The 14,936-nt window shown below is 48.0% G+C and overlaps 1 protein-coding gene across 1 annotated transcript; it reads right to left on the bottom strand.

Moving 5' to 3' along the window:
* Positions 1 to 1,249: 1,249 nt before the first annotated feature.
* SNAPC4 (small nuclear RNA activating complex polypeptide 4) lies at positions 1,250 to 14,575 on the bottom strand. The gene is made up of 23 exons (XM_066562957.1): positions 14,410 to 14,575; positions 13,713 to 13,759; positions 13,266 to 13,433; positions 12,774 to 12,899; positions 12,019 to 12,097; positions 11,427 to 11,508; positions 10,806 to 10,910; positions 10,263 to 10,335; positions 9,831 to 9,995; positions 9,464 to 9,611; positions 9,076 to 9,182; positions 8,729 to 8,823; positions 8,488 to 8,582; positions 8,134 to 8,219; positions 7,275 to 7,673; positions 6,794 to 6,883; positions 6,345 to 6,576; positions 6,185 to 6,255; positions 5,759 to 5,857; positions 5,490 to 5,517; positions 2,990 to 5,061; positions 2,377 to 2,507; positions 1,250 to 1,742 (listed from the first exon to the last, which is right to left on the bottom strand). The coding sequence occupies exons 1-22, from the start codon at positions 14,573 to 14,575 to the stop codon at positions 2,388 to 2,390; spliced, it is 4,653 nt and encodes a 1,550-aa protein (XP_066419054.1). The 3' UTR covers positions 1,250 to 1,742; positions 2,377 to 2,387.
* Positions 14,576 to 14,936: the final 361 nt, after the last annotated feature.

The following is a 14,936-nucleotide window of genomic DNA, read 5'->3' as shown; positions in this document are numbered from 1 at the left end:
AATGAAGTCCTGGCAAAGCAAGGAACATCACCCCTGATTCCCAAATGGCAGCCTGTGGCCATGGGTTATGTGATAATGCTGATAATGCTGATAATGCCATTGTGATGATGCTGAGCATCACCAGAAGACCCGAGCCCGCCTCCCCCCCTTGCCACAGCCCTGGCACTGAACTCAGAACTCACTCAGTGTTTTTTAAAGAAAGCCTGGAGAGCACACAGGCTCTGATGCCATGGCAGCATGACACATGTTCCCGTTAGCTTCCCACTCCCCTCTTTGTTCTGCTTTCTAAGTTTATGGAGAGTTTTTCCATCTTATCATTAGGAGTAGGGCAGAGATGCTCAGAGATTCTTCCAGCCTGTGTTTCTTGTCATGAAATTAGCTTTACACTAAAAAAAGATGCAGTACCTGTGTCAGCTGTGCCCTCGCTGGAGGTAATCAGTGTGTCTGTTTGTTAATTGACCAGTTTAGCCTGGGGAGGTGTTATTCTAGTGACAAATCAATTTCATCTTGAAAAAGGACAAAGCCAGCTGCTGCTTACGCAGTTTCCCCACAAATAAATGACAAGGGCATCTTTTCAGCAGCATTTGCAAAGGCCAACAATCATTTAGAGCCCAGCTCACCTTTCCCAGCAGTGTCTCACTGTAACAGCCTGGGCACAGCACCCACAACTCTGCCACAGCTGAATTTCCTGGAAAACTGCTATCTGTAGTGGCTTATGGAAAACAGAGTACACTGCAAGAGGAGAGCCTTCCACAGTCATTCCTTTTGCTCCATAAAGTCTGGACACCAAATTACAGCAACACTGGCAGCCAGTGCCCCTCTGCCCCCAGCTCTGCCTGAAGAGCCCTGGTGGAAAAGCTCAAACTCTCAACTCCCCACCGCATTCAGGGGAGTTCAGTCAGTGCAGTGGAATGAAGCTTTCACAGCGCTTTCCCTCTAGATTTTATCAGCTTTGCCTCAGCTAACCTTGCACCTCTCTGTGAGACAGAAATTGCTGGGTTATAAATGAAGAAACAAGTTTTTTTAAAGTGATTTGTGATGTCTGTACAGGGCAGGCTGTGGAAGAATCAAGGAAGAATCCTAATTCAATCCTGCAGTTTTAGGCACATGAATATTCATTTCCCCTATTTTCCCTGGTTTTCATGCAGCCTGAAAACTTCGTTTTTCTCATTAGCAATCACTCTCATACACACATTATTAAAAGCACTATTTACCAGGAAAAAAAAAAAACCCACACAGAACACATCAGTAATTTTTAAGTGTGAAAAATAAAACATCTGTATTTCAACAAATACTTAAGAGTCATTTTGATACAAAATTAATCTGCTGCTTATTCCACAGTATTCAGTCAGTTACCAAGCAAAGCCACTGTCACAGCACTAAAAACCACCCAATTAACATATTCTGAACATGGATAAGCATTCACATAAACAACACAAGAAGGAAATAAATAACCACCATTGCTTGTTTCCCCACATTTCCAGCAATATTCCCTCTCAGAATCTATGGCAGGTGGGAGTTTGAAAGAGCAGGAGTCTGTGCCTGAAAGATTTCCCTCCAGCCAGTTTCCATCATTTTTAAACCTTGCCTACAGATGCGGATTTTGTTGAGGGATGGGAAAATCAATCCAGCATTTTCCTCTTCCCCAGGTCCATCCAGTCAGCATTGGAAGTGGTAAAGGTGAACAGTGCAAAGATTATCTCCTCCTGCCATGCAGGAAGGCAGAGCTCATTCCATGACCCCTGTAACAAAGCACAAACAGCTCCTATCAGTCACACATTTTTACAGGGAACTTGCCCTTTTGGAGTTCCTAAAATGAATTTTCAAGAAAAAAAAAAAATCTCCAACCAGTCTCATCTGACAACCATGTGAATCAAACACTGCTCATGTTCATTCCATCCAGTGCACCAAAAGCCTCAGCAGGCATCAGGACATCACCCATTTGTACCCTGCAGAAGGTGATCTGTTAGAACTGCATAGAAATGAAGCCAAATGGGGGAAATAAACCCCAAACTCCACCAAGCTGCTCAAAAATGAAGTATTAAAGAAAAACTATACTGTCAAGCCTGTAGAGTGCTACCAACCAGGTGCATACTAAGTAGGGCTCAGGGCATGAACTAAAAGGCTGCCAAATGTTTGAATTTCATGAGTTTATATATAATTTTATTGTAGAGACATCAACTTTCCCTCTGCCCCAAATATTATCAGCCTTAGGCTGTGCTTGATGGTGACTGCAGAACTCTGTGTCCTCAGGGAACAAGAGCAGAGATCATTTCAGTCCTTTCCTGGGGTCATGAGTCACTGCCTGAGCTGAACCACAGACAAACGTGGTTCAGCTTCTCAGCAAGATGTGCAAACCACTGAGGAGCTACTAACACATCTCCTTCTCATGTCCTCCTCCTCTTCCTGAAGCGGGCACTTCTCCTGCTTTGGGGAGCTCTGGCATCAGCCCCATCAGTGCAGGAGCCCAAGGCAGCCTGAGCAGGGCCCTCCTCAGCCCCCATGTCCTGCAACAGAAGCAGAAGATGATCAACACCATGAGAATTACAAACAACCCCTTCAGCCACCTTCCTGATTTAGGGAGCTCAGCAAGATTTCTAAAACAATCTTGCATGATGCATGGGACAACATTCCATTACCAGTGACAACATTCCATTACCAGAGAAGGCACAAAACGTCAGTTTACAGAGTAAAAACAAAGGCCTGACTTCAAAAAGGCAAGAGCAGATTATAAACAGAAAGGGAAAAGGAGTTTGATACCCAATTCTGGGAACTGTCATGGCAAGTTTAAGGTGCTACATAAACCATGGGATTTTAGCCTCCCAGCTGAGCTGCAGAGCTTTTCTTTTCAGCAGCTGCAGAACTGTGTTTATTCAAAAAGACCAAATTTCTGCTACACTTAAGAACAGTGGGGGCCTCCCCCTGGATTCCAGTGCAATATTTATCTGGCAGTAATTTTCTGCTTTTTGCCCCTGGAATCTGTTTTTACCTGATTTAGTAAATCAGCATCTTCATCTCCAGGCTCATCCCCAAGTCTCCAGTCCTCCTGTACTCCTGTTAATTCATTCCCACAGCTCTCTTCCTTACACACTTGGTTCTCACTCTGCCACTCCTCCTCATCACTCTCCTCCAGTTGCTTCCCGGCTGACACAGTTGTTGTCACTCTGGGAGGAGACAGAGTTGCCAGGACAGCTGGGAGTGTGAAGGCTGCCAGGAACCTGGCTTTCAGCAGGAGGTAAGCAGGGTTATCACCCAGTTTCTGCTGCACCAGTTCTCCAATAGCGTGGAAAAGATCCCCAGTGCCCCCATCCCCGCTGGCCTCAGAGGCCAGGAGAGAGGCTGCTTGCACCTCCAGAGCTGTTTTCTGCAGAAGGAGCCTTGAGAGGGTTTTTATGCTGCAGAGGAAAGGTGGCAGATAAGGCAGCCTGGTCTGCAGTGGTGGCACCTGAACCCCTTGTTTCCCACTCAGCCACTCCTTCACCAGCCCCTGGTCCTCCAGGGAGATCAGGCTGAAGTCAAGGAGATTCTTCTGTGCATGGGAGGTGCTTGGCTGGGGGGGGACATCAGTGCTTGGTGGTTTGGAGGCAATGGGTCTGTTCCTCAGGGCCTGGGCACCAGAGCAGGCAGAGCTTCCTGGGACACTGCTGTGAGGAGCTGCAGCTCCTGGTGAGAGCACAGCCCCTCTCCTGCTGCTGCCTGGGTTGGAGGATGATCCGTTTGGTGCGATGGAGTCACTGCTCCTTCCCAAGCTGGTGAGACTGGGCACAGGCTGGGTGTCAGAGCCCTGAGTGCTGGCAGGGGGCTGTGTCTGGGGCAGCAGCATGGCCCACAGGGCTGGGCTGGCAGCTGGAGGGGCAGCTGGAGCTGCAGAGGAGTCTGGAGCCGTGGAGGAGCCATCTGAACACGCAGGGGTTACAGCAGAAACGCTGCATGTGGTGCATCCAGCACCCACTGAGGTCACAGGTAAGAGATTTGTGCACTGGCCAGCTGCCTTTGCCAAAGGAACTCCTGCCAGCTGGGAACTCAGCCCTTTTGGCTCTGCACTGCTGGGCTGAGGTGGATTTGCTTCAGCTGGTACAGGAGTCCCTCCCAAGGCAGAGACACTGCCATTGGAAGTCACAGCTGTCTGACCCAGGCATCCCCCAGGAGCAGCTGGCATTCCCTGGGGAACACCCACCACAGCCTGCACAGTGCTGGGGAGCAGACCCTGGGGGGTTACAACCCACCTGAAGGGCAGGATGCTGCTGGGAATGACGGGAGAAGCAGCTTGTGGAGTGACCAGAGCAGACAGCAGGCTGACTGGCCTCTGCTGGGGCCCGTTACTCTCCAGCTCACTGGTGACTGGTGAGGAAAGGGACAATTTATTGGTGCCAGACTCCAGGCCAAGAGCCATCACTGTGATCTGGTGAGGCACAAAAGCCTGGTTTGGCAACACTGCTGAAGCTGAGCTACTGGCTGTGACCTGACCATTGCACCCTCCCTGGTCTGGGGCCTTCTCTGCTGCAGCTGGACTCACACCTGGAGAAACCCTTCCTTCAGAGCTGCTTCCCAGAGCTTCCTTTTTTAGGTCCTTACTTGACTGTAGATCTGTCCCCTGTGAGCAGCCAGGGCTCTCCCCAGTTTCTGGCACTGCAGAGGAATGGTTTTCAGGCACAGGAGCAGAACCTGCAGCAGAAGTCCTTGGTGAACCCTGTACTTGGCTGTCTGTCCCAGCAGCTGCTGCAGGTGTGCTCTCTGCTTGTGCAGAGGGAATGATTTGCTGTGCTGGGTGCTGGATTATCAAAGGCCCTGAAACCAGCACCTGTGGGGCAACCAGCACCGTCCTCTGCATGGCTGCCTTGGCCTGGGACTTCCTCCAACGCTTCTCTTGCAGCAATTCTGAGACAGTTTTCACCCTCTGCCTTTGGCCCTGGGCTGGGGGAGCTCCCTGCACAGCTGGGGCACAGCTCTCCAAGGCACCAGTGGGGCTGGCCCGTGCTCTCAAGGCAGGAGATCTCCTGACAGCACTCTTGGGGATGCCCTGTTGGGAATTCCTCTGAGAACAAGCTTGGGATGAGTTGCCTGCAGAGGATAAAATGACAATGAATGAACAGTATTTCCAAAAGCCATTTCTCATTAAACATCAAGGAATGTGGCAAAATTCCTGTTTGTGAGAATTCCTACAACACTACAGTCCTGATTTAATCCAGCCACATCCCAACAACTGAACAAGGGGTAACTGCCCCCAGAAATCAGAGATGGGCCAGGAATGCACCCTAACACCCCACTGAACTGGTCCAGAGCCACTGGTTCCCCAGCCCTCCAGAGTTTTTTCCAGTCCTTACCAAAGGGGAACATGCTTAAAGATCAAAGAGCTAGCAAAAATGAGCATGACAATGCAGGTTTGTCCCCCAAAGTTCTCCTTCAGTTAAACTGGTTATTAATGTAACAGCGATGAATTATGTGAAAGTTCTCTTGTACATCACAAAAATAAATGTTCTGGTAGGTACCTGAAGAAGTCTCTGTATTTTGGGAAGCCTGTAAAAAAATTTAAAAAAAGCATAATAAATTATACTTCTGGTAGATTTAAAGATGATTGAAACAGCACAGATGTGAATCAAACCCACATCTGCCACCTCCTGAACAAATGGCCATACAGCCAGCATTTTATTCTGCCTCTGAACCAAAACAGCTAACACACACATAAACTATGTGGCCACACAATTAAAGTGCTTATTTTAGTCAAGATTTCATTGGGGAAAGCTTAAAACCACAATACCTGCTGAGGGCTCTTTGCATTAGCCTTAGGCAGCTCCAAGTGCCTCAGGTTCCTCTCCTTAATAATCCTCATACAGCCCTTGGTATCAATCTGGAGGAGCTGCAAGGTGAGAGCTTCATTAACATTCAAATGAGAACAAAATTGTATTGGTGGGGCCAGTGACAAAGCAAGATAGATGGGACATGCTCCACATGCAAGATTCTGGGGATATTTTACACTTATAGGAAAAGCCCTGGCAGGACCAGACTTTGGATGCAGGACTTATTTAAGAAACTTCTTATGCAAACCATGACGGCAGATTAGTGCAATAATTAGATTATTTGTTTAAGAAACAAAGTTAAACCACTTATTTAAGCCTCAAATACTGAGAAATAAAGACTCCCCCTGTTTGAAAGCAGGTAATGTTATTAAGACAGTAAAACTTACCTGAATGAGCAGTGCAAACAGGGGAGTGCTGGTGAGACTCACTGACTTAACCTTCTCGTGAATAGCAGCAGCTGGCAAGAAATCCAACATCAAAATCAGCTGGGAAATCACTCAGAAGACATCAGAAAATAGGGACAAAGGTAGGATGGGTCCCCAGTACCTTTTGTGTGGTGGAAAGCCATCCTGCCAGCCCGCAGGGTGCGGGGCAGCAGCACATTGCCCACCCAAGGGGTCACTGCCATCAGCAGCTTCCTGTCCAGGTTCAGCCTCCTCCAGTGCTCCCTGTTCCAGCGCCAAGCTCTCCTGGGCAGCTCCTGCAGCCCCTGGGCATCCTGGCCAACAGCTGCAGCCTCTCCAGGGGGCATGGCTAAAAGCCTGGCAGGTCTCAGCATCTTGAATTGCCGTGCATGAAAAAATACACAATTAAGAGTTCCCCTTAGGAAGGTTCTGCCATTAGTCCCAGGACAAACCATTCACAGGGCAGGCAGGACAAAAAGCTGTGAGCTTTTCCTCTTGGGATTACAGTGATTATATAAAAATAAATTCCTACTAAGCACAGCCTGGCAGTGCTCATGTCACAAGAGCAGACAAGACACAAGAGGCACTCACCAGTTTCCTCTGGAAGCTCGTGTTGTTCTTCAATATTGTCCTCACCTCCTCCAGGCTAACCCGCAGCACGTGTTTCCCACACTGGGAAGCCTGAAAATGAAAGAACGCAAGAAAATACAGAAGGGAAAGTCCCTCAAAAAAATGATTTGCACTGGATCTGCACAGCAGGTACAAGTTCTCAACATTGCTGCTGCTGAAGGTATCTTACTAAATGAAATCAACTCTGGAGACCTTCCCTTTTAATCCTTGTGCATCATCACAACATCATTTCTGTGAAATGCCTATTGCACAGAAGCTTTTGTGTGAGGGATCTACCAAAAACCCAAAAACCAGAATTTACTGGGTAATTATCTTCACATTTTTTGACTTAACACCACAAGGGAATGAACAGCAAGATGTTATCTGCTCATCACATCCTGCCCTTACTGCAGCAGCTGCACTTCCCTTCCAACTTCTGATCCAAGCCCCCATCCCAGCTCACCTTGGCCATCACTTCTGCTGGATTCTTCACCAGCACATCTGTGGAACAGGCATTTGCAATGCCCATGAGCACGGTGTTCAGCTCAGATGATTCATCAGCAGCTCTGTCTCCATCACACCCTGCCCTTGGAACCTCACTGCAGCTGCTCCCTGTGCCAGCCCTGGCAGCAGAGAGGAGGGACTGGATCTGGTTTCTCTCTCTGGTTGCCTCCTGTTTGTCTGTCCCTGTTGGTATCCACAGGTCAATGCTGGGGACTGCAAACTTCTCCTTTCTCGTGGTCACCTTCTCCTCCTCTGAGTTGTTTGCCAGCTCCAGCTCCAGCTCCTCCTCACTGCTGCTCTCTGAGGGGCTGGAGCTCTCCTCAGCGTGGCGCCGTTTGGTTGCCCCAGATCTTTTCTTCTTGATCAAAAAAAAAAGCACACACAAGTTTTAGTCAGTGTTCACCCCTGGCTTGCAACTGTCTCAAATCAGGAAGTTTCCTTTTTCAAAGGAAACAAGATTTTGGAAACAAGGCCATCTTCAAAATGGTCGTAAGCAGTCAGAATTTCTTGAGTGCCTGGGACCAAAACTGGCAACTCACGAGGTACAGACATGAAAACCTACATATATCCCATTCTTACAGGCATTTCAAGGCAGGAAAGGATTCTGGATAATATATAAATATACAGCAAATTAACTTCATCCCTTCAGAACAAAGGCTGCTTTACCCACCAAAGATTAAACTCTGAAATCCACAACAAAAACCTTGATTGTGTGAAATCAATGTCAATTTTTAATTGATTTCACAGGATTCCACTTTTAGTTTAGAGAAACTTAATTGAAGAGATGGGGCTGTGACATGGCAGGATTCCCACAGTACCTTAGAGCCAATCATGACTGTCCACTTGCTCAGGCATTGGGCACCAGTCCGATGGGGCAGCTCTGAAGCTATTTTACTCCAGCGACCTGAAAAGGATGCAGAGGATGCAGAACATTTTTATTTGTGCCACAAAATGAGCAACAGGCCTTTCAATGCAGCCATTCCACACATGTTATACATTTCCCTGGATAAGAGACAGAGTTATTGAATGAATGGATCTCATACCCACAACACACAATAGAGAGAAGCTGCAATCATCACTACAAAGCAGAGCCTGCAGGGCTTACAATGAAAGAAGAGAAAACCTCAATGACACCTCTAAATTTCTATAGATCAAGCCACAGAAACACCTACCCAGGCCATGCTTTTGAACCAGTTCAATCAGCTGCTCCTCTTCCTCCAAGCTCCACTTGCCTTTCTTTACATCCCAGTGCAATGCTTTTAAATACCTTCCAAATGAAAACATTACAGTCAGGATCATTCAATCCTGCTTGTAAAACTCAGACCATCCCTGCACTCCAAGGCTGATCAAACCCAGCATTCCCAGTCAGAGCTCTCCCTAGTTTAGGGAAAATGTTCCCTGGCCTGAACTCACCGGTCCCGGCACTGGGCGTCGCTCCTGCCCGGCACTTCCCTCCGGATTTTGTACCAGTCCTTCTCCTTGTACTTCTTAACTGCAGCCATCAGCATCTGTGTGCAGGCAAAGCCAGAGCTGAAATCCTCACCAGGATCAACCCTAACAGGCCTGTGACAGCAGCAGTTCTGTTTGTTTCCTGTGCAAATCTCTGGACAAAACTGTTTAGGAGCTTCTAAGTGCTCTTGAGCTGTGGAGTGCCCATTTGGTCTGTGTCACACTCCTCAAACTCAGATTTACAGCCATGCCACACCTCAGCACTCCAACATTCCCACCCTGCAATTCCAGGCCCAGAGAATGGAGCTTACAGCATCTTCCTCTGGTGTCCAGGGTCCTTTCTTCAAGCTGGGATCCACACTCTTCGTCCAGCGGTAAATCAGCTGAGCAGAATCTCTTCCTTCCATGTAATAAGCAACTGGAAATCAAAAGGTTTATTTAAATCTGTTGTAATTAATGCTTCTTCCTTTATCTGCACAACAATTGCAAGCAGTGATTGCCATAAGCAGCACTTTCATGTCTTTAAAAATGGTGCTCTGCCAGTTTCAGCCAAATTTCCAGTATGGATAAAGGTTCCAAGAGATATGAAGTCCTTGCTGATATAATGAAACAGGAAAGGCAGAGATCACCAAGGAAAAGAGACTGGGAGAGTGAAGCATTCCAGGTGAAGGAAAGGTTTGTCACTTGTGTGCCACTTACTTTTCTTGTATGGGATATGGCTTCCCACTCTCATCTCCTGAACAAGCTCTAAAAGCATCTGATCCTCCTCCTTGGTCCATTCCTTCCTTTTTAAATCTTTGCTATAGAGTTGGTATTTCTGCAAGCACTGGAAAGGTGTCCTGTTTGTCTTAAATACAGGGAAAACAGAGAGAAGCAGGTAATTAGTCATTTATGAAGACAAAAAGCAAGAGGGAAAAGCTAAAGCACCAAACCTTCTTGGTACTGTTCTGGGACACTCCTCAGAAAACACTAATTAACACTGAATTAGTATTAACATTGTTTTTTAAACCTGACAAGAGGCAAAGTAAAGCCAGAATGAACCAAGTTCAGCCAGCTCAGCCCTTACCCCCAGCTCCTGGGCAATGCTCTGCCAGTCCAGGCAGTCGTGCTCAGCAGCTATCTGCTTCAGCCTGTCCAGCTCCTCCTCAGTCCATTCCTCTTTGTTGATGCTTGGATGTTCCCAGTTTTGCCAAAACTTCCTCAGTTCTTCTGAGCTACGTTGTCCATCAAACTAAAAAAAAACCAACAAAAATATGTTTAGTCTCATAGCTGGGATTAAGACACCTGGACAAACAGGAAAATCAGTATTTTGCATTCCAGATATGTCTTACTGCCAAGTTTTCCAGAATTAAATCACCAAATTTAACAAGTTGAGATCACTTAACAGTCAGCTTGGAGAAATGCAAGATGGAAACATTGGATGCAAACCAGATCAGAGATTCTCAAGAGGAAGGACCCAGATATCAGAAGCAATGAAACAGCTGATCCCCCAACTCACATGGATGTTTGAAATTTTGTCCCAGTCATGCTCATCGAATCTGCTTCCTATTAAGTCACTTTCTGGGAGTTGGCTACAGCAGAAGGTACAAAGAGGAAGAAAGAATCTTATTAAATGGTTAATGAAACACTTTGTCTTCTTGATCCTGCCTCATCTCATTCCTCCCACCTGTTCCTGATTTCCACAAGAACTGAACACTCAGATTAGCAGGAGAAACAATTAATGCCATATCCAAACATGTTGCTTGATATTTGTTCATGAGCAAAAGCTCAAAACTATGGAAAAATCAGAGCTTTGCTCCTTTGTTGCTAAAGAACCATTTAAAGCAGCACCTCTACACTGGGTGCAGGCACTTTGTGTATCAAGACCCAAACACATTTCTTAGTAAAGAACAGTGGAGATGAGAGAGCTGCAGAGCCACAACAGCACCTAATTTTTTACAACCCAACACCAATGACCCATCTAGAAGTAGAAGGAGGGAACTTTTAGAGCTAAACACTAAGACATTTCATTTTTCCCCAAGAACATAGAAAGACTTCTTACTTAATTGCCTCTATTTCTTGCTCCAAGTCTTTGATTTGCTTTTCCAAGGTCTCTTTTTCTGTTTCAGTCTTGATTTTCTCCAGTTTCTGATTCCAATAACTCAACCTGTTCAAAGACATTTTTATCACTACTTAAGAGGACAGATGGGAATGAGGTCAATGGCATCAGGAGATGTACAGCAGAGACACCTTCCCCATCAGTTTCATTCCTCCCTTCAGGTTTATTTCCACACCAAACTGCTCCCCCAGGGTTTCCCACAAGGCACACTCACTGCCATATTTTTGCCCCTTCAGTGCAAACCCTGACCCACAGCAAGTTTCAGATAAACCATTTTGGTGTTTACAAAGAGAACCAATGGTTGCTGCAACAGCCATATAGACTGTGCCAGCTCCAGCACAGAAATCCACACCTTTAGGCCTCATATCACAATTTCAGCTCCAAGCCCTACCAAGTATTTGAAGTTACACCACGGTGCCAAGGGGAAGAAGTAGATGGCTGTAAAATTCCAAACACAAGCAACACAGGAACTTGCTGGAGGAAGGGGAAATCTGTACATGTCCCTTCTCCTTTGCCATGCAATGTTCTCAGCAGGAGAAGAGGGGATTTGGGGGCTGAACTCACTTGAGCAGCTTTGGCTGGAGCAGGCGCTGCAGGCGGTCGCTCACCACGGATTTCTGCAGCAGTGTCTTCTCTGCAGCTTTCCCTAAAGCAGACAGGGAGCAGCCAGGATCAGTGCAGAACACTGCCAGGAGACAGCCAGTGCTGCCAGGGAATGCCCAGCAGCTCTGCAGTGAGAGCTCCCTGCATAAATCACCCACGTGGTGTCAGCCCTGGGCAAGGCACAGCCTCTGGCTCGGTTCTACTGGGATCCCCAAAGAGATCCCAATAAAGGAATCACCCTGTGAGCATCTGGAGCTGCAGGTGTCCCCTGAACTGCCCTCATCTGGGCACCTTGCACCACCTTACTTGGTTTAGGAGTGCTCACAGGAGCTGAGCAGCAGAACAAATGGAAAAGAAGTCCTTAATGACTCACTGAAATAATCTACAGAGCACCCCATTCCCTTCTAACAACTTTTTGTGAGTCAGGCAGAGGTGTTGATGTTTAACTGCAAACAGGAACACACACAAACAATATGAATATATACATTTGTTATATAAATATATACATGTTATAGGTGTTCCAGAGCACTGAACAACACCCAGACTTACTTACACTTGGCTGAATGCAGCTGTTCAAAGGATTTTATGCCCTGAGCTGCCTTTTCCTTGGCCTCTTCATTGGGAGGAGGGCCCTGATGAGGATTAGAAGGGTTAGATACACTCAGAGTCAGACAAAATTACTGTTTCTTCTTAAAACTCCAGCATGAACTGCTACAACAATAACTGGAAACCTAAACTTGTGCAAACTGTCACAATCACACTGCTTAGCTACCTTTGTTAGCAAGAGCTCACAGGTTTCATTTAATTAAACAGAAATTACCAGTAATTGCTGGAATATATTAATATATGGATGATGATAGTTGACATCTTGGCTACCACAAAAAGCCAAGATCTCCTTTTGATGATGGCCTTTTAAAAACACATTAAAAAAGTACTACTGATTGTTCCAGAAAATAGAAAAAAATACAGAAAATCTCAGGAACTGAGAAAACTCAGTTTCCCAGACAAACAGATCAGATTTCAGTGAGGGCTTTAAAGAGCAGCATGGAATTGGGTCATGGAAACAAAGACAATTAAAGTTAAGTTAAACTCAAGAACATTCAAGCCCCTGGTGGCTGCAATTCCACTCCTCAGACCTCACAGGGCTGAACAAACATTTCCAAAAGAGGGAGAGTGACAAGTGAGAGGGAGAAGTTTCAGGCTGAGGAGTGACAGTTACACACCTGAAATGAGAACAGTTCAAACACATTACAGTGCACAACCATCACTGAAGACACACCAGTCTGCAAGCTGCTTTTATTTACTTACAATTCCTGTTATTTTATCCTTGAAGTATGGCTTCATAAAATGACCCAAAAACACATTTGCGGGCAGATTTCTGCCATCTCCTGCCTTGGTTGTTTTTGAAGCATCACGCTCACCCATGATTTCCTTCTGCAATACAAGAGTGAATTGAACAGCATCAGTGTCTCCCCCAAAGTGCTGATTTCAGAGAGCTGAGCCCTCACAAACAACCCAGGGCTCAAACCTGCAGCACCAGATTCAAAATCAGTGCAGGACTCAAAGGCAGCATTTGGAACTTGCTGAGCTTGCACTGTGCAGATGATTATAAGCTTAATAAAATACTAACTTGCCACAACAAGCTAAAAAATAACATGTAAAATACCCTTTTTATTGTAAGAAAGCATAGAATCATCAGTTAAATAAACCACCTCAGTCCTGGGCTTGAGGGGAAGGAAGGAAGGCAAATGGCAACCCAGAAAAGCACAGAAATGAGCATTTCACTGCTGCTGTGCTCACCTGCTGTGCTCTGTTCTGTGCAATGAGCAGCTCCACCTCCTCAATCTTTTCCTTGATAACATCCTGGTACACATGGTTCATCTGCAGGCAGGTTTCTGGATCCTGGGGCAAACTTTCAATATCATCATCATCATCATCATCACTGCTGTCTTCTTCCACTTCCACTTCCTGCAGGCAAAGAAGGCATTTAGAGAGAAAAGTGACAAAAGCAGGTCTGTAACAACCAGTGCTGTAACTCAGCTCTTCCTCAGCTGAAGCTGCTGTGTTCTCACAGCTTGAGGGGTTTGCAGGGAGGCCTCTGAGCCTGAATAACAACATCCTGGGCAGGAACACCCCAAATCCAGGTTTTCCTGAGCACAAAGCCAAGGCAACTGCCTGGATTTCCCCAGAGCAGGGTGAGGTTTCCCTTCAAAACTGGAAATACATACTTAAAAAAAAAACAGTTACCATTTCAGCATAAGAATCTTCATCATCATCATCTTCATCATCACCATCTGTTAGACAAACAAAACACAAAAATGCTGATTGCAGTGGAATAAAAGAAAAGCTTTAAACCCAAATCTTTTCAATTAAAGCATAGAGGAAAAAGCACCAGAGAGAGCTCAGACGTGACCATCAGTGGGTTTGGATACTGACAACGTTGTCATGTAAAAAGTGCATTGTTACAGTCCATTTATGCTTTTTTTTGTTTGTGTGTTGTTGTTCTGGAGAACAGTTCTGGGTAAGCACAGCAAAGCTGAACGGTGCTGCTGGAGAGGCTCCCGGGTGAGAGCCCAGGGACAGCTCCAAGGCAAGACAGCACAGCCTTGGCACCAGCAGCGCCCGCAGGACCGGGGGTGGCACAGGCTGCGGGCGGGGGTCCCGGAGCCGCAGCGCCCGCAGGACCGGGGGTGGCACAGGCTGCGGGCGGGGGTCCCGGAGCCGCAGCGCCCGCAGGACCGGGGGTGCAGCCGCTCGGGCAGCGCCGCTCCCGCCGGCACCGACCGCTCCGCTCCGCACACCGCACTGGTCACGCTGGGCATGCTACGGCTCACACAGCGCTGGGTGAGGCTGCCTCGGCCCCGCCATTGCACTACTGCCGGTCCTGGGGGCAGAGGGAACGCGCAAAGCGCCGGGGAGCGCCCCGAGCCCCCCGGAGCCGTACCGGAGCTGAGGCTGGAGTCGGACAGGGCCAGCTGGATGTCGGCCCCGCCGGGCTGCAGGCTGCGCTCCAGCTGCTCGATCTCGCGGCGGATCTTCTCCCGCTCCGCATCGAGGTCCAGGCCCTGAGGAGAGCGCAGGGGCCCGGCCGGGCCCGGCCCGCGGGACATGGCGGCACCGCCGCTCCCGGGGCTGCGCCGGCCCCGCCCACGCCCCCGCCCCCCCGCCCCGCCAATCGCTGCTGCGAGCGCGGGTCAGCTGATCCGGCACGTGACACTGCTCAGCCAATCGGGACGGGGCTTGGCGCACGTGCACGGCCGGGGGGCGGCCCCGGGACCCGCAGAGATCGGCCCGGGACGGGACCGCGGCACCGGGACAGGGCCATCAATGACACCGGGCAACACGGCCTTCAGTGGCACCAGGACACGGCATTCAATGGCACCGGGACACCGCAACACGGCCTTCAATGGTACCAGGACACGGCCTTCAATGGTACCAGGACGCCCCCACCTCCGGCCGACCCACGGGCCT

Source organism: Molothrus aeneus, chromosome 19 (assembly GCF_037042795.1).
Source record: "Molothrus aeneus isolate 106 chromosome 19, BPBGC_Maene_1.0, whole genome shotgun sequence".
Classification (NCBI taxonomy): Eukaryota; Metazoa; Chordata; class Aves; order Passeriformes; family Icteridae; genus Molothrus; species Molothrus aeneus.
Note: the sequence above shows the minus strand (reverse complement) of the source record. Positions and strands in the feature narration are given on the sequence as shown.